The sequence below is a fragment of the Apteryx mantelli genome, chromosome 3 (assembly GCF_036417845.1).
Source record: "Apteryx mantelli isolate bAptMan1 chromosome 3, bAptMan1.hap1, whole genome shotgun sequence".
Lineage (NCBI taxonomy): Eukaryota > Metazoa > Chordata > Aves > Apterygiformes > Apterygidae > Apteryx > Apteryx mantelli.
In genome coordinates, this window is record NC_089980.1 from 43,876,012 (window position 1) to 43,898,629 (window position 22,618).

Here is a 22,618-nt window from a genome sequence, read left to right on the forward strand (position 1 = left end):
TGCAGGGAGAAGCTGTCGCCAGCCCCCCCAGTCAGGCTCCACTTCCCAAAGAGCTCTATGCTAGGAACCCTACCGCTCCAGCCCCCTATTTCTGGCTTGTGACCCTGTCCTCTCCTCCCAGGTTATTGTTGGCCTGGTGCTAATGAGCACAGGTGAGGTTGCTGCCATTGGGAGCCAGGTCTGCTCTTGCTTGGCAGAGCATCCATGCAACGGGCTGACAGATGGAAGGGCTGAGTGGTAGGGGTGCCAGCTGGATCAGCACCCAGCTTGTGTATGTGCAGATGGGGTGTTGTTGCTATGAATGGATCCTGACAGCAACCTGGTGCCAAGTTCATGCTTGGTTCCTGGAGACACTGCTGTGGTCCTGCCCCCTGGGATTCCTCCCAGGTGCCTTGCGGGAAGTCACAGAGCTGGAGGAAGGCACAGGAGCCGTTCCCAGCCCTCTGACTCCTTTTGCTTGGGAAGGAGGAGGGCACAGAAAGCAGTTCCTTGAGCAGCCTGAGCCCTAATCTGTTTAGGGCAGAATCAAAATTCTTGTTCACTGTGAGAACCCCATGCAGCCAAGGGCCCCCAGAGGCCAGTCCCTGTCCCAGGCATGGTAACACAGCAGGATCTTGTCCTGCCCTGCCTCTTCACTAGGGAACACCATCCAACCTGCGGAGATGAACTCAAGAAAAGAGGTGGGTTCTGGCCATGTTGGAAGTGAACAGGGCTCTGGCATTGGAAACTCTCCAATGGCAGCCACTGCTTCTCAGTTTGAACTTAGGGTCATGTATGTTAGGGCTGGAGGCAGGCAGAGGAAGTATTGCACGTGTTTGGTTTTCCTAAATGCTTCCCCTGCATCCCTCCGCTTCCCTGCCTTAATGATGGCCTTCACTCCACTATGCCTTCTCTCCATGTTCTCACCCCAGGCTTTGCAAGCAGCCAGATTTGCTGTAAATCTTTCTCCCTGCTTCCCTATCTAATTCCATAAATTCAGAGTTAATGCTGAACAGTGATGGATTGTGATTTTTAGCAATGATATTTTCTCATTCTTGAAACTTCCCTGCTGCCTTGGCAGACTGAGTGATGTTTGGTTAGTGTGGTTTGGCTTCTGCTGCTGTGGGCATCAGAGAAAGAGAAAGCCTATGGGTAACTCTGGAGGATCACAGAATCAAACTAGACCCTTGCTTTGCTCTGCAGAGAAATATAGGCATTGGGGGCTAGGAGTCAAGGGTGTATCTTATGGCAGTGAGGTACCAAATGAAATGTCATAGGGCCTAGTATAACAAGCAAATGAATTCTGCAGCAGTGGTGGTGAATTCAGTGATATCTTGGCAAAATGCCATGCTCTGTGTGCACAGGGCTCTGATGCACTGATGGAGGTGAACTGGGTTCATTCCTCCCCTCCTGAAAGCTTTGGTCCAGACATAGAGTTGCTCCAGGTCCCATGTTTTAGGTTCTCACCCCAGTCAGAAGGACCTGAAGGCCTTCCTTCAGTGAAAGTTCAGATCTCTGTTCTGAAGCAGAGGTGTTTTTAAGCCAATTCTACACAAGGCTCTTACTGAAAAACCAAACTTACTTGGCTGTACAGGAAAGAGAGGAACAGGATGCTAGATAGTGGGTAGGACCTCTCAGGTTGCTAGTCTGAGGATTCCCTTAACGCTGTGGGTTCTTTCTCCTTGCAGCTGGCTCAGAGGAGCACCATCCAAACCTTCATTCCTGTGCAGAAAATGGAGAAAGGCCTGTTGTTGGAGCACATCTTGCCCAACCTGAAAGTTCCTCAGAGCTATGAAGTTCGCTTGACGCCCATCACCAGCTTTGGGGCTGGAGATATGGCTGCTCGCATCATCCGGTACATGGAACGTAGGTGTCTCCTCCTCGGTCCTGGCTGTGATAGCAGGCTCGAGCCTCCTGTTGTGGGTCAGGCCTAGGCACACGGGTGTGTGTAGAGGTTGTCTCCTGTAACCCTTGGGTGGATCCCTCTGTTCTCCAGTATTTTGATGGTGTGGTGCTATCACCTTTGGCCAAATTTTGGCTGTTGCCATCAATGCAGAGCCCTAGACAATGACCTCTGAGGGTCAGTCTCCAACTCATGCTTCACTCAGCAGCTCTGACTCATGTTGTCTGCTCTCCAGGTACACAAACCCCCAAATCCCCAGTCAGGTGATGCTGAGGTCTCCCATGACACCTTGGCTTGTCAGGGCACAGCTAATGGGCACTGCATATTAGCCACATGCCCACAAAAGGAAGAGGATTTCAGGGGGTTTCAACTCTTTCCAGAGCTGAATGCACAGTTCCTTTCCTAATTAGTTACTCATATACCTGTAGCTCTGTCTAATACCCTTGATCCCAGATTGTCCCATTGAAATACATTGAATGTGCTTCCTCTCCCAGCATTCCAACAGCTCTTAACTCTCCCTGTTCCCACAACCTTATGATTTCCTTACTTCACTCAGGCATTTAGACCCTTATTTTAGCAGACAGACCTCTCCCGCTATGTTTGCATTTCACACAGCCCTCTTGTCCTGTGGAGTGACACTGTGTCCCAGTGTCCCCAGGGATACTTGTTGCCTCAAATGTCCACAGTGTCTCAAACCACTTTTATTTCCTTTATAGATACCAAGCAGTAGTTCCCAATGGATATTCCAGAAAGAAACTGCTTGGGATGCCAGGAGGGTCTCCCTGTGCAGTTCAGGCATCACCCCTCATGTGGGGTTTTCTTTTTAAGATCTGTCTCTTTTTGATCAGAGTCATCATCTTGTTCCATCACCAAGACAGACATTGAGCCTTTGTGCGCAGCTGTTTTGCAGGGATGCTGCTAGGAGATTTGTGCATCCGTGACCTTTCTTGATGTGTTGTTTTATTTTCAGACTTTGACTGTGATTTGAAGGAGTAGTAGCTGTTCTGACTTGTTGTTTTTCTCTTCCCTTTTCTAGCAATCAACTATCCCAACCCAACAGGTAAGCCTCAAGGCCTTTGCATTTATTTTTTGCCTGTAATGCATGTTAGTAAAGTGCTCCAGCAGAACTGCCAGATCAGACATGCCAACAGAGCTGGAATGCAGAGCTGACCTTGCCAAATCTTTTTCCCCAAGAGAGGACGCAATTGCATGCACTGGTAATGTTCCCATTAAATAATGCTATTTGTTGTTCCTTGAGCTATCACCAGGAAAAATACACCTGAGAAATGCCTCCCACTTTACACCTGATATCTCTGTGAGTGGATAGGTTGTGACCTTGAACCCACCCTTCTCCTAACGTTAGCAGTCTGCACCCAGAAATCAGATTATTAAATGATCCCAAAAACATCTGTGTTTTAGGAATGCATAGCCTCCATCCTGTTCTCACCAGGAAGGATACTGCTTGATATTTCTGCAGGCTGGTATGGAGTTTCCAGCTCAGATCTGGTTTCTCTTGTAAACTCCCTCAGCCCAGTTCCTCTCTTCTTTCCCCCAGTGTCATCATTCTTTGCTTGCTCATTTACCTTCTAGTAATTCCTGCCAAGGCAGCATGACATTTTGATGCAAGGCCATCTTTTCTGAGCACCCAGAGTTCCCATTGATTTTGAGAGCAGAATACACAATGTTTCAGAATGATGGTCTTTAACAAGAACATGATGGTGCCCATAGAGCATAAAAGAAGATTGCTAGTGTGTTGTAAGTATTGGTGGAATGATCTCCAGGGGATGAAACAAAGTCCCTTTGCTTCAGTTGTTGGATATGAGCCCAGACAAAGCTCTTGGGCAGAGATGGGCAGACAGCTTGCTAGTGGTCCACAGAGAGCAGGCTGGTTCCAGATAGCTGATTCTTTCTCCCTGTTTCCAGCTGCTGAGTCAAATTAAAAGAAGCTGAAATGGCATTCTGTCTTTTAGACAAATAGTCAAGTGCTAAATTGCTGCAGGATAGCGGTGGGAAGGAGAAGCCAGGGTTGGGCAATAGCAGCCAGGAATCAGGGTATGGGGTTATCTTAATAAGGTGGCCATGAGACACTCACTCTTATAGGTTCACACTGTGAGGGGAGTTTGATATCCCAACCTTGAGATTGACTGCCTTAAAGTTGCAGCCACCATACTTGCTTTAGAGAGATGCCACTTCCTTTCAGACTCACTGACCAGTGAAATATGAGCCTTAAGACTCTCAGCTCTGTCTCTGGGCCACAGCTCAGTACCCAGCCTCTCAACACAGCAGCATGGAAATCCCTGCTCTTACCTCTTATTCCCCTGCTTACTGCATTACCCCTGCCCCCAGGGGAAAGGGTTGAGACAGAATTACAAAGGCATCCTTACGCTAGGCTGCCCAGGCAAATTCTGGGAGCAAGCATCGAGAGCTCTCGAGTGAAAGGCAAAGATTAGATGATTAATGCCTCTGGCAGCCAGATCCAAGGGCATGCACAATGGTGATTAATTTACAAACTCTGAGAGTCACTTAATACAATTATTTCTTCATGCATTTTCTCTCCTAGACTAATAAGATGTTAATGACATTGGGGCAGGCGTGCATGTGGCATGGTTACAGAGCCAGGTGCTGAGGTTATAAGGCAAAAGCAAACTAAAGATAGGGAGCAAAAGGAGGGAGCAAAAGACATTGAAATTTTCAAACACTTAGAAGTTAGCAATAAGACTGACAGTAAATCTTAAAAATCAGTCTGGTTCTAGGAAAATAACTTCTCTTAAAAATCTCTTAGAATAACTGTGATCATTTTGGTGTCATAAATTCCAGTGCTGGGGAATCTATTCTGCCCCCTTACCTCCCCCTGCAATTTCATTTGGATATAGCCTTCACCTTCTAACCCAAATCCTGCAGTGCTGCCCCACAAGCTGTTCCAGCTCACTGGCAGTGGGTGATTTGGTTTCCCTGGTTCTGGTGGATGTAGCCTTCCAACCTCGGTGATGGAAGCACAAAAAAACATATGTAATTGCTGTTGTTTTCGTGGCTAGCATGTCTTGCCCTTCCAGAGCAGGAGTATTTTTTCTCATATTTCTGCAATCTTGCTGTGTGTAATGTTAAAACATTTTGAGATCATGGACAAATACAGTGGGCGGTGATCAGTACCAGATGCTAGTTGTTATAGGTTAACCTGTCTCATGGTTCACTGTGTAGTGCTTCTGTGTCCTGTCTCTGATAATGCCTCATAGTCCAGCAGAATCTGAACTTGTTGCCCCAGTAGGACTATGAGTGAAAGAGATGTGAACCCAGTGTTTAGAGTTGGATTCCTCAAATCTGTGTCCATTCCTTGCAAGTGTGTGTAAAGCAGAGGTTAAAACAGGTGACTGCCACCAATTCCTTGTATTGTGGTGGCAAATCATGTTGTCTGCATCATATTATCCCCATATTGTAGATAGGGAAATTAAGGTGTCTGCTTTAATTTCCCCTTTACAATATGGGGATAATATGACCCCACCAACTATGGTATTGTGAAGCTTTCTTCCTTTACTGATCATAAATGTTTTAGAAACCTACCATGGGAAATGCTGTCAGATGCTGCTTCTTAAATCCCAAAGCGCTTGGAGGTCATAATCTTGTTTGCATTGTCTTCATCTTATAGATGGGGAAACTGAGTCCCAGAGAGAACAGGACTGACCATGGGTTACACAGTGGGTCTGTAACAGAGCTGAGGCTTGGAGCATGGTCTCTTGTGCTCCAAGCTAGTGTTTCAGCCATCAGACCACAGCTAAATGACGAAGGCAGTTTTATTCAGTGCACTTCCATCTGCTATTCACCCATAGTCTGCAGCTAGAATTGTATTATTATTTTTTGTGTGCATTCATCTGGCAGCCAGAATTTCAGGGCCAGGGATAGCTTCCCCCTAAGGACATGAAATGAAAACCTCCATTATGTTTCTCGAGGAGGTGAAGCAACAAGAAATGCTAATAGCCATGGCAGAGGGTCTCTCCCGTGGGAATGCAGGGAGGTGTCTGTAACCAGGAGCAAACAGTTCCACGCTTTGAGCCGCCGCCACTGGAAAGCCTGCCAAGGAAATCTGTTTGGTGAAGGCAAACTTACTCTAGCCTTTGAGCAACCAGCTCTCCTGCCAGTTCCACCTCACCTCTAACAATCTAGAGAACAACCTCTGTGTTCAATATTTAAACCCGTTATTTAATTTTTAAACAGGAAAGTTCCTTTGCTCCGCCATGCTGAGCCAGGATCCCTGGCAGATGGTGCAAGTCTGAAAGAAGGTTTGCTTCACACAGCAGAGATCAACAGTTAGATTGCTGCTGTGACCTCTGAGACACAGCAGGTCATTAAAAAGTTTTATTTCCAGTGGATGTGCCAGGTTTCTCCCAGTGAGCCTCACTTACAACCATCCAGAGGTGACGGTCTGGCTGTGTCTCAAACTGTACCGAACATATCCTAGTTATTCTGGTCGCCTCCACTTCCAGCTTGGAGAAAAGTCAGAGCTTCCTCCTTCCTGTAGTTTGTTTTGAACTAAAGGACCAGGAGTCAGAACAGCTGGGTTCTGTTTCCAGCTTTGGCACTGCCTGCTGTGACCTTAAACATGTCTCTCCATACTTCTGCACATCTGTTTCCCTGTGTGTAATGCAGGAGATAAAGAGGCAGTGCTACCTCATAGAGAGGCTAAAAAGCCTTGTTCATTAGATGTTGCAAAGTGCCTTGAGATCCCAAGCTAAGCAGAGGCAATGCACTGTAGTAATAAAGTCCTGCACAGCAAATGGTGTTGCATGCAAAGCCTAATCGTGTGTGGTATCAAGGAGCGCTGGCTCCTTCTCCATTTTATGCTCTGCACTAGAAGCGCTGCCTTCTAGAAGTGACTGTGTCTGAGTGAGAGGGCAGAATGGAGTTAGGGCTCTGTTTTGACATTAAAAGAGCTGTAGGTCTGTGTTTCACACACACAGCACCCTATGTCTTGTCACGTGGCAAGTGGCCTGTGTGCAGCAGTACAAGCAGCCTCTTTCCTGTAGTCTTCTGAGCTCTCCAGTCCTGCTCTCTAAGCAGCCTCATCCTGTGGGCGTGTGGGACTTCTTACAAACGTGGCATGGCAGAGGAAACACTCTTCTAACTGCAACCAACATCCTGCGACCTGGAGCCAGGCAAATGTTTGTCTTTGGTCCAATGGCAACAAGCCTATGGTGTTAGATCAGCCCAACAATATCAGAAAGTTTGTGGCCTCCAGCCCCTCCCCTCAGGACCAGTGGGTGTCCGATACCAGCCATGCACTCCCTCATCTCAGTCACGAGGGCCAGGAAAGGACCCTTAAAAGTTGCTTTCTCACTTCTTTCTCTTTTCATCTCCTTGTGCTGGGGAGGAAAGGAGCCCCCAGTCCTTCCGGTTGCTCTGCCTCAGATCCTGCAGGCGTCTGCCCTGTCCACTCCCCACTTCCCCCTCCTCCTTCAGCTCCAGATGCCATATCCCCCTGTGCTCTGCACTACAGAGCAGTGGCTAATTTGGATTAGGATGCTAATTAGAAATGAGCGGATTGAATGGCAAGCACTTAGCCGGGGTTAATCAGCAGCTAAGTGGCCAGCCCAGCCAAGCTCCCTCTGGCTGTGCTCAGCTCACAGAAGCCGCTGTTTCCCACTGAGCTTACAGAAAAACAAGCTGCTCGGATCATGGACCAAGCCCCTTGCTTGCAGCACAGTGCACAACCAGTGTCAGTGAAGGCCTTTGCTCACTGGGTGAGATTGCCTCCTTTCTCACTGCTTTGGCAGGATGCTGGGGAGAGCCAGGCAAGCAGGGGGAGCAGCAGTGTAGAGCACCCAGTTCTCTACCATGAGGGTCTGCTTTTGACAGCAGTGTGGCAGACAGTAGTTTTCTCTCCCAACTGGAAAGGGATAGAGAAGGCTACTCAGTAGGAGCAGGGAGGTAGAGCATCTCAGAGTTAAGATGCTGTTCATTTCATGGGCAGTCTCTCCCCTCTGGTGCCAGATGGCAGTTCTTGGTGTGCGCAGTGGGCATCAGGAGGTCCTACCATCACAATGTACCATGTCTCAAGCTCTTGGCCCTGCCTTGTCCTTGCAGAAAGCTTCTCTTGTCCATCCCATCCTTGACACCCAACCCATAGGTTTCTGACCACTGTCTGCCTCGTACATGCTGCTGGAGTCACCCAGGCTTGGACAGCGAGCCTGAGGCCTCTTGCTCAAGTGCCAGAGCAAACCACCACTGAGGATACAGAAGTGCAGGAGCTCAGGGAGGCATTCAGGCTTCTCTTCTTCTGGGCCTGATGGCAGGAACAGCTGTGGGGAGTAAACCGCAGACAGTTGAGTCATGCAGCAAAATGCCATGGACAAGGTTTCTAATACATACCAAGCCCTAAGCAAGAGGCTGGTTTACCTTTCTGTATATGTTCTTTCATGGATTTTAGGCACATTATCTTCTGGTTTTGTAGCACACCCTATTACTCTATTACTACAAAGGCAGAAGGTAAAGGGATCTATGTTTACTGTATCTGCACCACTTGTGAGGTTTGAGCTATCACTCACAGCCCATTCCCTAAACTGAGGAGTGCTGATCAATTCTGAATTCCCACCCAGGATCTTCTCAGAACACTAAGCACTTTTCATGGCCTGCCTTGGGTCCGTTTTCTCTTGCTCTTCTACCTATTACCTCTGTCCCTCCCTCACTGTGACAGCAGTGCAAAGTTGCATCTTGGCCTTTGGTGTTGTGGCTGAGGAACTGGCCCTTTACCACAAAAGTGAATGGTGAAGGAACCATCTTGAATCTGGTCAAGTCCAATCAGGTCTGTTCTCTGAGAGCCCATGTTGGGTCATGTATATGCACAAGACTTTTTACCTGTCTAAGAATATTGCTGTAGGGTCTGATTATCTCATGACCTCGGGGTAGCAATAAAAGCCATATTGTGCATGTGGTTGATTCTACATAAAAATCCTTTGCCAACATAACTTATTTTGATTGGGGAACCAGCATAAGTGGCAATAGCAAATGTGCCTTTTAGCTGGAATAAAATGGATGTACTGTAGCTAAACAACGCATTTCTAGCTCTGACTTGACCTCTTCTCTGCAGCTTATTTTTTCATGTGTGCCATAACTTAGTTTAATATCCAGCCCAAAGCAGGGGGTCATCTGCCGATTTTTTTTTTTTTTTTTTTTTTTTACTTTCCTCTCCTGGGTAAATGATTCCACCATAAAGTTGTTCTGGTTTAGTGTCTCTCATGGCCTGTTTATCTTCAATGCTCCTCTTTTTCATTTTATCCTCCCCTAGGCAGGTAAATGCTCCCTTAGACTCCTGCTCCCTTAGACCTTCCAGTAGAATCTGTCTTTCTGTTTGGTCCCAGTAGCATCCATTTAGGTAAGCCATCACATCCATCTACCCGATTAACCCTTCCATAATCATTCTAGATGGATATATTCCCTTTCAGCGTCTTCCTGAGGTCAGGGGATGCCCGTTGGTCCCTGGTTTGACACACAACCCCAGTGGTGATGTAGCAGTGCTGTGTGCAGTCTCTGCCTTGTCCCCCTTGTGTGCCCTCCACAAGCAACAAGGCCGTCTTGGGGAGCAGGTCTGAAAAGCATCAGCTAACCAGCCTCTTTTCCTGCCCTGCAGATAACACCTGCCGCTTTGAGGATGAGAAGATATGTGGCTTCATGCAAGACAAGATGGACAACTTTGACTGGACCCGCCAGAATGCCCTGACCCAGAACCCCAAGCGCACTGTCAATACGGGTCCCCCCACGGACATCAGCGGTACGCCAGAGGGTAGGCAGACTTCTGGGTTTCTTCTGGCTCAGCCGGGCTTGGTGTGTATTTGTGGAGGTGAGATGCAAGTCACTCCTTGTCTTTCCAGAGCCTTGACAGGAGTCCTGCAGCTCTGGAGCTGGGGGAGTGCTGATCTGTAGGCATGCTTCTCCTCCACAAGGGATGCAGGGAGCAAGCAGTTAATGTGCATGTTACTAATTGGCATTAAACACACAATTAAAACGCCCATGACTTTGTTTAAGGGAATAGTAGGAGCATTAGTTACCAGCTAATTGCCTGCTGCCTAAAGCCCTTATTCCATTTGATGCTTGTTTTGAAGTCACAAAAGGATAAGCAAGTAGGAAAACATCTCTAGTACCTAGAAATGGCCTTGCTGGTTTAGGTAGCTGTTTGCTCAAAGAAGGTCTCAGTGGGACAGCCAAATCTCTTCAGTACCAAGGTGCAACATGAGAGAGCAGGTGGGAACTACCACGTGGGGTGACAGTGAGAGTGACCCACCCCTGACTAGAAGGGACTTCACTCCTGGCTTCCTCAAGGCTGGGTGCTGACTATTGCTCACACTGGCTGTACATGGAGTACATACTTCAGTCTTAGCTAGGTATTACTTTTCTTTTTCTCCAAAAAGGAAAGTAAATTTGTATGCAGGTGCATCAGAACAGATGGGAAACATCCAATGGCCAGCTAAGGAAATGGCTTTTCCTATTAGTGTTCAGTACACCAGCCTGATCAAGCATTGTAAACAATGCCAACAAATTAAATAGCTAATCTGTTCCTCCCTGGGTTGTTAACAACTCCTTTGGTGTTGTTTTCTTTAGATAACAATATTGTTTAGGCCAGATATACTGGATTCTCCCTCCCTCTGCTTGAGGCAGATGAATTAGGCCGGATTGGTTTCACTGTCTTCTTTCTAGTTCCTTTCACATTCTGGTTCCCTTCTTGCACAGAGCAATCAGCTCTGGGGCTCCTCGTGCTGCAGGAGAAAGGTTCATTTTGCACCCAGATGGATGTGTGCACTCATGTTCAGGGACTTGTCTGCTGCATGTGCTCACACTGAATCTGCTGATGGCCATCTCTCCTGCTCTCTCCTAAATACTTCAGAGGCAGGTGAGGCACCTAAGGAGATTCTGTGAGTGTTTCTGGATGGGATCATGCTCTGGTGCAGAACAGATGAGAAGAACAAGGCCACATCTCTTAGAGGAGGTGTTGTTTCCCAGCCTCTGTCATCCCATCGATTACAAGGAGGGAGACTGCATGTGTACTGCCTTTCTCCACCACTCCCTGTTGTTCTGTAGGTTATTACATGTTCATCGAGGCATCTCGGCCCCGGGTGACAGGTGACAAAGCCCGGCTGATCAGCCCCCTCTACAACATTACTGCCAAGTATTACTGTGTCTCCTTCTACTACCACATGTATGGGAAGCACATTGGTGAGTACCCTCTGGGGAAGGGGCAGTGCTGGCTGCAGAGGTGGGTAATCCCACTGTAGTGATGGCTGTAGGGGAAGACCTCCAGCCTCACCTCTGCCAGCCATGACCACTGCCTGTGATTCAGGTGGGTGGGAGTCTGACTGCAGTGCTCACAGCACCAGGGCGGGCTGTTGTCCTCAAACACTTGTCCCCATACACCCATGCCAGCAGTGTCAGGATTGTGCGCTGTAACAACCTGTTCTCAGGCCTGTATCTTGCAGTCAATCACCAACCCCTTCCCCTCTGGCTTGCACCTCCACTAACATAAGGCTTCCCACCCTCAACAAAAAGAGCATTGTACATGTGTTTGCCCGTATTTCCCTCACTCATGGCTGTAGGCACCTTGATCTTGGCAGTGGAGCCTAAGCTGAAAGGGACATCCATCAGAGAGGACATAGAGGCAGAGGGGGTTTGTGGGACCAGAGCGTGCTGTGGTGACTGCAACCGTTTTGGGGTGGGCGGGGTGCATGGACGAGGGCAAAGCCCTGCTGAGGGGGCTGTCTGTTCTGCCTGACTCGTCTCTAGCAGCAAGCCTACACGTGCAGTGAGCACCACAAAAGTGCTTGGCACACTAATGAGTTTCCATAGCCAGTCAAGGAGCAGTTGCTAATTCGTCACCTCTTGATTATAATTTCATTAATTTGAATAATAGATGCACTCTTCTCAAAGCACGCTGGGTTATTAATCACCTGCTGGACTGCAGCCTGACTGAAAAATCAGGGCCCAGGCAGAGATATGTCTGCCATTCAGTAAAGAGGGTTAATTAACAGCTCTCTACCTTGGCACCGTTGATGTCATTGGGACGGACCAGGCTCTGGACACTAGTCATCACATCCTTGTGCACGTGTGCGGCCAAGCAGAGAGGTTAAGCTCCAAAATCTAGGATCTTCCTGTCTTAGTGAGGGCCAGGCTGAAACCCTGACCATGTGGATGCAGGGAGGAAAGGGTTGGACTGTGGTTCTCTGAGCAGGTCTCCATCTCTGTCCTTGCACTGAAGACTCACATTTGCCTTCTACATTTGAAGTCCAGCTAGGTCAGCAGTGTTTCTGTGCACCTGCATTTCCCCTGTAGATGGGCTGCTCTGTAGTGTCTTCATGCTGGTGGTGGCAGGTTGTTTGGGAAGATCCTTATCAGTCCCGGTTCACACCAGGTTTTCCTGAGCCTGTTGGACTTGCTTAGCTAACAGAGTCCAGCCTTTGATGCTGCCTGGCGTATTACCTTGTTCTTTGCAGTTTTCCACTCTAGTCAGCGTGCTCTGCTGCCTAATTCCTGCATGTCTTCTCCTGACATCTCTGAAAGGGATTTCATTTTTTGTCATTGCGATGAAGGGTGGCACAGACCAATGGAGGAAAGAAGATGTGGGAGACTGGCAAGGAAAGAAGATGAGGGGGAGGAAGCCTCCACTTGCTCTGTTTCCTTTAGACATACAACTGTGTGTCCTATTCCCAAGCACACTTCACTGGGAAAGTAAAAAGCCCCTCTTTGCTTTTGCTCACTATGGGAAGAGAGTTTTGTTTGATAGCTCATGTGGTGGTTTGTTCAGAGACTTGGTGCTCAGGAATAAATTGATTTCTGACATTTGGTTCTTAGCATTTTAACTCTTATTCATTTGTTCCACCCACAAATTGCCCAGCGCAAAAGATACAGTGACTCCAAAGACCTAGGAAAGCCACTAAGTGCCATTTTCTATTCCCCAGCTTCAAGCACCTTTCATATCTGTTGATTTCTCCCTGTTGATTTGTGGTCCCCTGCCTGCTCCCTGTTTCCCCTCTTGTTACACAGAGGGGCTGTTAAATTTGTGTGAAGTGGATAGATTGTTTAATGTTATGTTGTGTGATGATTTCCCAGGGCAGGTGTTGCTCAGCTGAGAACAAATAAATTATTTATAAATTAGACTGATGAGACAGAATCAGAGAATGAGAGAAAAACAAATGAGAAAAAATTCTTTTCTCTTGGTCTGTTAAAGATGTGGCTTGGTCTATGAACCCATAATATATCCACACAAATTGAAATTCAATCCCTTGTATTTGCTCTCTTCTCTGGAGTTTCTTACTGGGCCAGTCATGATAACCTCTAATTGTTCTGGCTTCTCTTTGATATATTAGGGCACCAGGGTGAAGCTGAGACCTTTCGAGGAAAAGAAACTAGGGTTTGGTAACTCTAAAATTGTCTGTTTTTCACCATTCCCACTATGCTACTTATTAATCCTGGAGGATTTCTGCCTTTGGCAGCTCTCCAGCATAGCTGTCTTCATCCCTACACCTGCACAAACCAGTCTGCATTTAGGACACGCTCCTTTCCAACGACAGATCTAATGGATCAGTCTGCATTTCTTGTGTGTGTTCCTTACTTTCTGACTGGTTTTGCTTGTGTGAAGGTTGGGGAATCCAGCCAGAAATCTTCAGTCTGCTTAGATGGTGCCTAGCTTGATGTCCTTGGTGGCTGAAGTCCTATCGGAGTCCCACGGAGAACTGGTAGCTTGGCTGAAGGCAAAGCAAGTTTCTCAGTTTGTTGCCATCCCTTTAGCACCCATTTGGAGGAGAGGAGAGAGTCCCCCTCAGATACTGGCCTCCATGCTAGGACCTCTCTTGCCAAATGAGGAGACAGACCCTGGCCTCCTAGCTGTATCACATATGTGACGATGCAGTAGCAAAGATGGGGTGGCTACAACCCTGGGCCATGTTTGTATTGGTTGCCATTATAGCCATCTGTCCCTGATGCCTGCAGACACAGTCATAGCTTTTGGCTCACCTCGTGTCAGCCTAGTCCTACCAAGCCAGATGCCAGCCTTGCTGCCCAGCTGTAGCATATAGTAAAACTATATCAGATAGCTCCTATTGGCAGATGGTGCCAGCAATAGGATATCTCTTAGCCCAAGCCTCTCCTAGCAGCTCCATCTCCATCATGGAGCCATCTGACTCTCTGTCACTGTGAAAAGAAGCCTTATAAAAACCCGACGTTTATTTATTTTTTTAATAACCCTTTTATTACCTTTTTTTCCCTCTCTCTACAGAACTTGAAAGCTGGTTTACTCTCACAATTTGACTACAAAATATCCATAGCCATCCAGGCAAATCTTCCCTGGGAGAGTTCCCAGACACTGCTTGTTTATAATAGATATGACGAAAGAGAGAAACAGAATACAAATGGAGTGTTTGTAGCCATGGTATAAAATATTCAGCGACTAGCAGAGCAGGGTGATGTTGAATATCTTTCAGCTGGTGAGAGAGCAGGGTGAAGGGGAGCTCCCTGGAGGCAATTCCCATTCTTCTGGAATTATTTGGTCATTGATTTTCCTTTCTCCAGTCCCTTCTGGAGTGAGCATTCACATTGCCCTATGGTCCTGCAAAACTGAACACAAAAATCAGTGTGAAGGAAGGGGGACAAATCTACTTTCCACCAAGCATTCAAGAACCATGGTGCCTAGGGCAGGCACAGATATATCAAATGAGGAGTTGCTTGTTTCTCACCTTTCTCCTTCAGGAGAGAAGTTTAGCCATGGCAGGCAGTCACCAATCACCAATCCAAAAAGTATCTTTGTCAAGTTGTCCTGGTGAGTCAGAGTCACAGCTGGGGAACATCCTGAGAGTCCCTGCTTCAGCTGTCAGACTCCTCTTCCTCGCTTCCTGGAGGCTGCCTGGGAGGGACATGGTTTGAACGGACAGCGTGCTGACGTGTCCCTGATGGACTGCTCCCACCACCATTCCTTGCCATCTCTCTGTCATGTCTCTTACCACAGTGGCAGTCAGGTTATGATCCAAACAGCCTCTAGCCCATTGCAGGATACTCACACACACCCTGTGGAAAGAGTTGCTTTCAGTGTCGGTCCCCAGGAGGAAGGTTGCTTAGAGGGAGTAGGAAATTTCAGGCACAGTGAATTTAGCTTTTTGTGTTGCCATTGTGGTCTCCATGGTTCAGTGATCACTAACTCAATTGCTCCCTATCTTGTGAGCCATTAACTGTGCTCATGGGAAGAACACTTGGATAAAAGAGCTTACTCACTCATGGGGGTACCTACATCCAAACAGTGATGTAGGATACATCCAAACAGGACTTTCTTTTAGTTTCCTTCTGATTAGTGAGCTCACTGGTATCCCCTTTCCAAACTATTTTTGTTGTATTTTTAATAAAGCTAGTCACTGTCTTGGCAAGTCTACACCCAGGCTCAGAATGAGGTATGGCCCCAGAGAGGGCTGAGAAGAAAAAGAGCCCTCCGAGTCCTGGGGTATCTCCCAAGTTGGGAACGTTCAGCTGCTCCCTGTAGTAACACTGGCAGGTTCTGGGGCTCAAGAGCTGGGTTGTGGTTGAACACAATGGCTGAAGACCGTGTTCTTGGCTTACAGTTTTATACTTTGAGCTTGCTTTCTGCTCTGGTAGTGTCACAGTCTTACTTTGGCTGCTTCCTCTCCCAGAAGTCAGAAACAGACTAATTTTCTGGTATAAGTCTAGCTTCTATGAAACTCCTGGAGAATTAAAGGTGCTGTTGTTCCAGCTCAGTGCTGACAGGAACCTTATCTGATCATGCCAGCTAAGTAGGGTCTGACCTATGTATAAACAAGATGGGTAGCTTCCAAGGAAATTGTAAACTACTGTGAGAGGCAGTGCTGGCGATTGATTAAGAGGGATTTTAGGTCTGAGTCACTAGAAACAATAAGCCATGATCAGACCACTTGCCACAGCATCCAAGTTCAAGAAAACTATGAGCTGTTCAGTGGAGGAAATCAGGTCATAAGCGGTCCACTTATACTGATGTCACCTCTGACCCCATCCTGCTGAGTAGGGAATACAGATCTGGATGACCTGACAAGCTGAATTGCTTCTTTATTTCTTCAACTCAAATAATGCAACTGGTGCAAAGGTGTGTCTGAGAGGTAATGGTAGATGACTGCAGGAGGAGCCAGTGTTAGCAGGGGATGTCGTGTGGCTGCTTCTTTTTTATAACAAGTGAGAGTACTGAGAGCTGTCAGGTCACACAGATTGATAGATACCAGCTATGTCAATATAAAAATGATCTGAACCTTGAAGGGGTGCTTTTTGTAAAATTCAACATCTTAGCTCCCTCGCTCCCACCAAACCTCATGGATAAATGCATTCTGTTGGCTTAAGAATATGGCACTGTACTACTGCCTGCAGTTATACAGATGTCAGTCCCTACCCTGGAGGTAGCTGCATTTTGCCAGAGGTATAAAGTTTTCCTAATGTCTAAATACATAGATTATGAAATCCATGCCATTGTCTCCAGTGCAACTGTTCTATGCTCTAGAGATTACATCACTGGACTGATTGAGGGAAGGCTGATTTTCCTAATGAGAGTGATTCACTTCCTTCTAGACTCTTGAAAACAAGTTGCAGTTAGAACTAAGTGAACAATTTGTAATGAAAAAATTTAGTCGGTCTTTGTTAACCCCTTCTTTTCCCACTTGTTCAGATGGGTTCTTGGCTTTACTGATTTGTCCATTGATAGATGCATATTTCATGAATGTTTCGTCCACAGCAAGCTGTATTGATATGGACCCCTCAGATAGACTGTGGTTTGGTTTTTTTTGAAAGTTACTCAGATACCATCATCACGAGCAGGAGTATAAATACCTGTCAAGATAACTACATATTTGTACAATGTTATTCAGGCTCTGTAGGTTTGATTACAGCAGCTCTGAACTGACGGCCGTTGAAGTCATTGTTTTTCTAAAGACTTCAGTGGGCTTTGGATTAGAGCCACAGATCTATAGATTTTTAAGACCAGAAGGGACCAACAGATCATATAATCAAACTTCCCCGATAACACAGGGCAGAGAACTCCCTTCAGTTACTCTTGCTAGAGCCCAGTAGATAGTGTGTGTCTACACCCTGACTGGATGTTTAGTTAGCAACAGCATGCTTAACACAATTTGCAGACGTGGGACTGAATTGTTCCCAACCCAAAGAGCGTGGCATATAAAGGCAAAAAATATATGGAGAACAGGGAGAGAGATTCATCTGTGGGTTGGCTGTATGTTGTGTTTATTCCATGATGTCTTTATATTGATGCAGACTTTCTGTTAATTACCTTAAATCTAGGTGCACTGATCCCTGCCTTTCCTTCCCCCCCACTAAAATTGGATCTCTCTGAATTGAGCTCCCAGTGCAGATAGCCACTGAAAAGTTGCCTTTTTCAAAATTCCTCTTCTGCCGTCTTACAAGCCATGATTTTGCCATGTTCCTGCTGCAGAATTTATTGGGAAGGATGTCAGTGGACACAGACTGTTGACACAGATTCATTTACAGATGCCCTGAATGCCTAAAGATCATCTGTGGTCCTGCTCACCTGATGTGAGTCACCATGGCAGTTGTCCTGTAGGAAGCTGCTGTGATTCCCCCTTTCCTCTGCACAGTTAGCAAAGAGTCTTCCTATTCAGACTTGGCCCACAGCAGCGGAAGTATTGTAGAGGGTTGAGTAGCTGTAACGATATACTGCAACCTGATCACCTCCTGAGATGTCAGGTGTTGCATCAATTATTCAGACCTTGGAATTGCTAGATGCAAAACTTAACAGACACTTAAGAGGAAATGGGAGCTCTAAGTGCATATCCTAGTACTCCCAGGTGACTCTTCTGTTCTCTCCATGGAACATTAACTGTTTCATGAGTGCCCAGTACCGTAAAAGTACAAGTGGAGACTAGTGTTGATGATTGTTCCAGGTGCATCTCCGGAGAAGCCCCTGGATGCTCTGACTGGGTCAAAAAGGGTCATCACTATTTTGCACTACTCATGCAACAGCCCCAACCCATTCTTGAACTTCACCAAGGTGTGACTGTGTAACATATATTGAAATGCTTCCCAGAAAATCCAAAAACGCTCAGCAAGAATTAGTCATCACTGTGGCTTCCAGGGGTGACTGCCTGTCCCAAACAGAGCTCTGCAGAGATCTGACAGGCATCCCAACATCTGAACTGCCGGAGTTAGCAGATCCAGGCTGGGAGTCTCACTGGCACAGCATGTCACCTGGAAGTTTCCTGGGGAAAGTGCAGCCAGCCATGAAATGGGAATGGGATCTCTTACTATAATCCGTCCTGCATCAAAGCTGGGAACAGAACCTGCTTTAACAGCCTTCCTGAAGTGAACCAAAAGGCTACTGGCCTCTCTGCTTTCCAGGCCTGAAACACTGATGTCTCACAGACTCCTTTGTGTCAGGCAGAGGAGGAGACCAGAGAGCAGATTTGGAGCAGTCTTCAGTTCAATAGGAAGAATATGTGATCTCAGTTGCTCATTCTTACTGTCTTGCCTACTTCGGCATTGCACTAAAACAGCACATCTGCTTCAAACCCTGTGGTTGTGCAGCTGCCCTGTGCTTGGCTTCCAGGACTGAGAGACCACAGATTGGGTGACAACAGGGAAATAGGTTGTTGATAGGGATTGAAAAGCGATGTGCAAAGCCTTCCTCATCATACATACATCTGCTTCTGCAGGTCTTTTGTTAGGAAACCTCTCCCCAAACCTCACTTGTATTTTGGAGGCTATAGGAGGCTCCTTCCTCTGTGACTGAAGTCTTTGCAAAGACTGCCCACAGAAGGGAAGCAGGCAGACTTCCTCCTGCCTGGTGGTTGTGCTCTCTTAAACCTGGTAGTGTCTATGAAGCAGACTTCTGTTTCAGCTAAGCCGAGAGAGAGCTGAGTGCAGTGTGTGCTCTCAGTCTGAGAGCTGAGAACATGAGTTGAACAAAGTTACCCAGCTGTCTCTGGTGGCAAAGATGAAAGGGTCAAGTATCAAAGCTGGGAGAAGAGAGAGCATTTACCTGGAGGCACCTGGGCATGTCATGAAACAGAGGGTGAACAAGGAGCAGGCAGACCTCACAGGAACTGTGGTTTGCTCTGCTTCTTGAGTCTGCAGAATTGGTGGGGAAAGTTACCTGCACATGGTCTTCTTGCTAGGTTCCTCGTACTCCTATTTTCCCTCTGACCAGCCTCTTCTCTCTAAGGCATTACCCAGCACTTCTAGGGGTCACTGGATATGGCAACAGTAGTAGGGAAGGAGCTTCTTGGCTGCCTTCAACAGCTTTGTCCCAGAAAGCATCCAAAGGGAAGAAAGATGGGCTGCTGCAGCTCACTCATCTGAGGTACAAAGGAAATGTATTGATCTTGTCCCCAGGCTGGCCAGCACTGCTGCATATGCAGGCTGTTCTTCACAGCTGCTTCACCAGAATAGGTCTCCCTGTAAGGCTTTAGGACCATAATCCAGGCAACCCCTTCTGGGGTTTGAGGTGAATTTAAATGCTTAATCTATAGTGCTCAAGTTAGGAGAGTAGTGAGTGACTCATGCTGCCAGGTCCTGGCCCCACTCAGAATGAGAGGAGAGGGATTGGAGTGTCTGAGGAAGGCTAACACTAGCTGTCTTCCTACTCAAGACAAACTGGAGTCTGACTACACCAAATCACACTCTAGGCCTCCTTTGGGGACCCAGAAGAGCCCCATCTGTATACACTGAGACCCTGTGCAGGTATGCTTGCTAGCAGCTGAAGCTGGGGCCCAGCCCTACTTCCCCATCGCATGCCTGTAAAGGCTAATCCACATGCTTTTTGTTCCCCGGCCCCACATGTCCACCAGAAGTGGTTCCAAGCAGTCTTCCACAACTGCTCATTTAATCAAAGGAGAGATGGTACCATATTCTGGAGGATTAGGGCCATGATAAAGGCCAAAGAAGTGGTAGGACCAGGGCTGTTTTGCTGCCCTAGGCAGCTGCCCACCTTGCCCTGAGGGACTGAATGCCTTCGTGGTTGAATTCCTGCTGGCGTGGACCAGCCTGTTTATTGGGAGCTGCAGAGAGAGAAACAACAGCAGCAGCCTTTATTTCAGCGCTGAGTATGTGGGCTTCCTTTGCACTGGCTGTGTTTGAGTCAGAGGCAGTACTGAGTTCATCCACAACTGTGGCCCTGCTGAGCTCCTAGCTCTGAACTTATCCTTTATCCTTTATCCAGCTAGTCTTCCCTGATCACTTTGCACCTTTAGTATATCTTCCTTCCCAACAGAATTTCACTGAAGAGGAGTTTACTTTAAACAAACAAAAACAAGAATTTGATCCAGCTGTCTAGTTTATCTATTCAAACTCAGCAAGGAAGGCAACACTGCTGTCTGGGAAGGGTCTGGTTTCTGCCTGCTCCACCTTTGCATAGATTGTGTTGTTACAGGTCTGCTTGGAGAGCTCCCAAAAGACTAGGGTGAACTCTCTGGCTGTATAGCTAGAAGGGAAAGATTGTAGGTCTTCTCCACTCCTTTCTTAGGGCTGGATGGAAAGCTGTGTTTCGACTGGGATGTATGTCCTCCCGGTTCTATGACATTAGGTAGGTTTCATCCTGTGTGTTTTTATATACTGAGGATTTTTACTAAAGAATTCCCTAGGAGCAAAAGGCAAGCCCCAAATATGAGGTGATACAAGTTGTTCTCAATCTCTGGAGAAATGTCAAGGCTGACTTCTTTCCACAATGCATCTCTTTCTTTCTTAGACTGGAGAGCAAGGGAGGTTCCTAAGGATGCACATCTTCAGCCTTTTACAGGGATCTCTGGATAAAGTCAAGCTGTAGAGGGAGGTCTGGGCTGTAAAACAATAGGAGACATTTCAGATAAATATATGATTTTGCTTATAATGCAAATGCTACCCTTTCTAGGCTGATGGTATTTCTTAAAGAGTGAGCAATCCCATGAGAAAGACTCTCTGTGTAGAGAGATGGATGTATGGACAGAGGTAAAATATCATACATACTGCTTATTGAGGAGATATTCAAGGAGCTGAAGTATTAGCGTGAATTACCATGGCCCAGCGGACACAGAGCAAATGGGAGCTTCTCTGCGTCCAGACAGTGCCCTCTGATGCGGTGCTGTGTATGCCCCTATGGAAGGAGTTGTAGCAAGGCAGGCTGAACCCCTGTGTGGGGATCTCCATCCCATGATGAAGCACTGTGCTGTCTTGTCCCCACTGGCTGGGTGCATGCTCTCACCACCGGGCCTGCCATGCTGCAATGCAGGTATTTGAAGATTCGCTCAGCTCAAGATGAAGTTTGTTTTCCACATTGCTGGGCTGTAAATAAACAAGTGTCCAGCAGAGAGAGTGGCAGGCACCAGCCTCCCTCCTTGTCTCCCTCTACCTGTGGAGGGCAGAGGTCTCCAGGAAGGATGGGGAGGCTGGGGACTGGGAAACTAATAGGCTGAGCATCCAGACTGAAGGCAGCCAGGCCTCAGGCTGAGTGGGGGATAGGCAGAGGGAACTTGCTCCCAGACTGATCCCACCAATGTTGCAGCCCAGCTCGTTAGATCCACTATGAGTCGCCATAATGACTCCTGTGTTTGATGTGGGCAGGCATCATGCAGCACAGCAGCATGATGAGCTGGCACATGGGAGCAGAGCTGTTATCCAAGGCTGTGTTCAGGGGTTGTGAAAACACAGCTGGGGTTGGAGCTGGGAGTCAGATGCCTCATCTGGCCTGTAGGGAAGGACATTCTGTACATATTGTCCCCTATTCCCCTGTAAAAAGTTTAAGTACAGGAAAGGGATGTGATTAAACGAGATAGTGTAATGAGTTTGAAGTGAAGTTGGAGAAAAGCCTGAGGCATCTCAATCTTTGTCCTTGCTCAGCAATCCTGGAGCACCAGACTTCATACCCTCCCTCTGCTTTGTTCTGGCTGCATATTAGATGAGCCCTTGCTTTTCTGCCATAGCATTGGTTTAATGTTACAGAGTGTAGAGATTTTATTTTCCTTTTTTTAGTTCCTTAAGCCTGTTGTCCATGCATAAGAAAACCTGTTACTGATTGCAAACAGCCTCTGAGGGAATTTTGCATGAAAAGGGGTAGCAGGATTTTGTTCTGTAGAAACAGCATCAAAGATGGATGTCTCTCATCATTCATCTTTCTATGCCAACACTTTCTCTAATTAGTCCGTGGATCAAATGAGCAAATGAGCAAAGGAGCTCAAGCATAGCTCCATTACAAGTCTGCTCCTACCACATCACCATCTGCTCTGCATGCACACAGGCAAGTATGGATATTCTGGAGAGAAGAAGCTATAGCTGTAGTTTGCCTGCCTTCCTCCCATTAGCGCTCACATTCTTCATCACACGAGACACGCATGACCATACAATTGAATTTATGCCTGCAGTCCCCAGGTACCCTTCCCCACAAATATATCCCCCTCAGGTTGCCCATCACATGTCCACCTTGCCTCTTAACAGCATTGCGTTGTTGCTTCTCTGCTGATCCATTCCTTCCATCCCAACATTCATATGCACGCCGAGCAGGCTGGATAGTGATGGATCATGGATCAACCTGTGCAATTGGCTTTGCTGTGTCAGGGAATATTGCTTCAAGCCCATCCTCATTTGATGGTGGTTTAGGAGGTCAGGGTTGAAATGTGGTTGTTTCTTTGATTTTTTGAATCCACAGTAAAATCCAAGAAAATTCCCTATAGCCAGATACAAGTAAGCAATTTTACAGGTTTGCTGTAGGGGAAACATTGCCAATCAAAACTTAACACA

General features: G+C 47.1%; 1 protein-coding gene across 1 annotated transcript in view; it reads left to right on the forward strand.

Annotated features, from left to right (window-relative positions):
• The window catches only part of MDGA1 (MAM domain containing glycosylphosphatidylinositol anchor 1), a 147,376-nt gene that overhangs the window by 114,224 nt on the left and 10,534 nt on the right, over positions 1-22,618 (forward strand). Inside the window, exons 11-14 of the mRNA XM_013943794.2 lie at positions 1,668-1,845; positions 2,919-2,942; positions 9,501-9,653; positions 10,946-11,080. Coding sequence (XP_013799248.2) covers positions 1,668-1,845; positions 2,919-2,942; positions 9,501-9,653; positions 10,946-11,080 — 490 coding nt within the window. The remainder of the gene's footprint in view (positions 1-1,667; positions 1,846-2,918; positions 2,943-9,500; positions 9,654-10,945; positions 11,081-22,618) is intronic.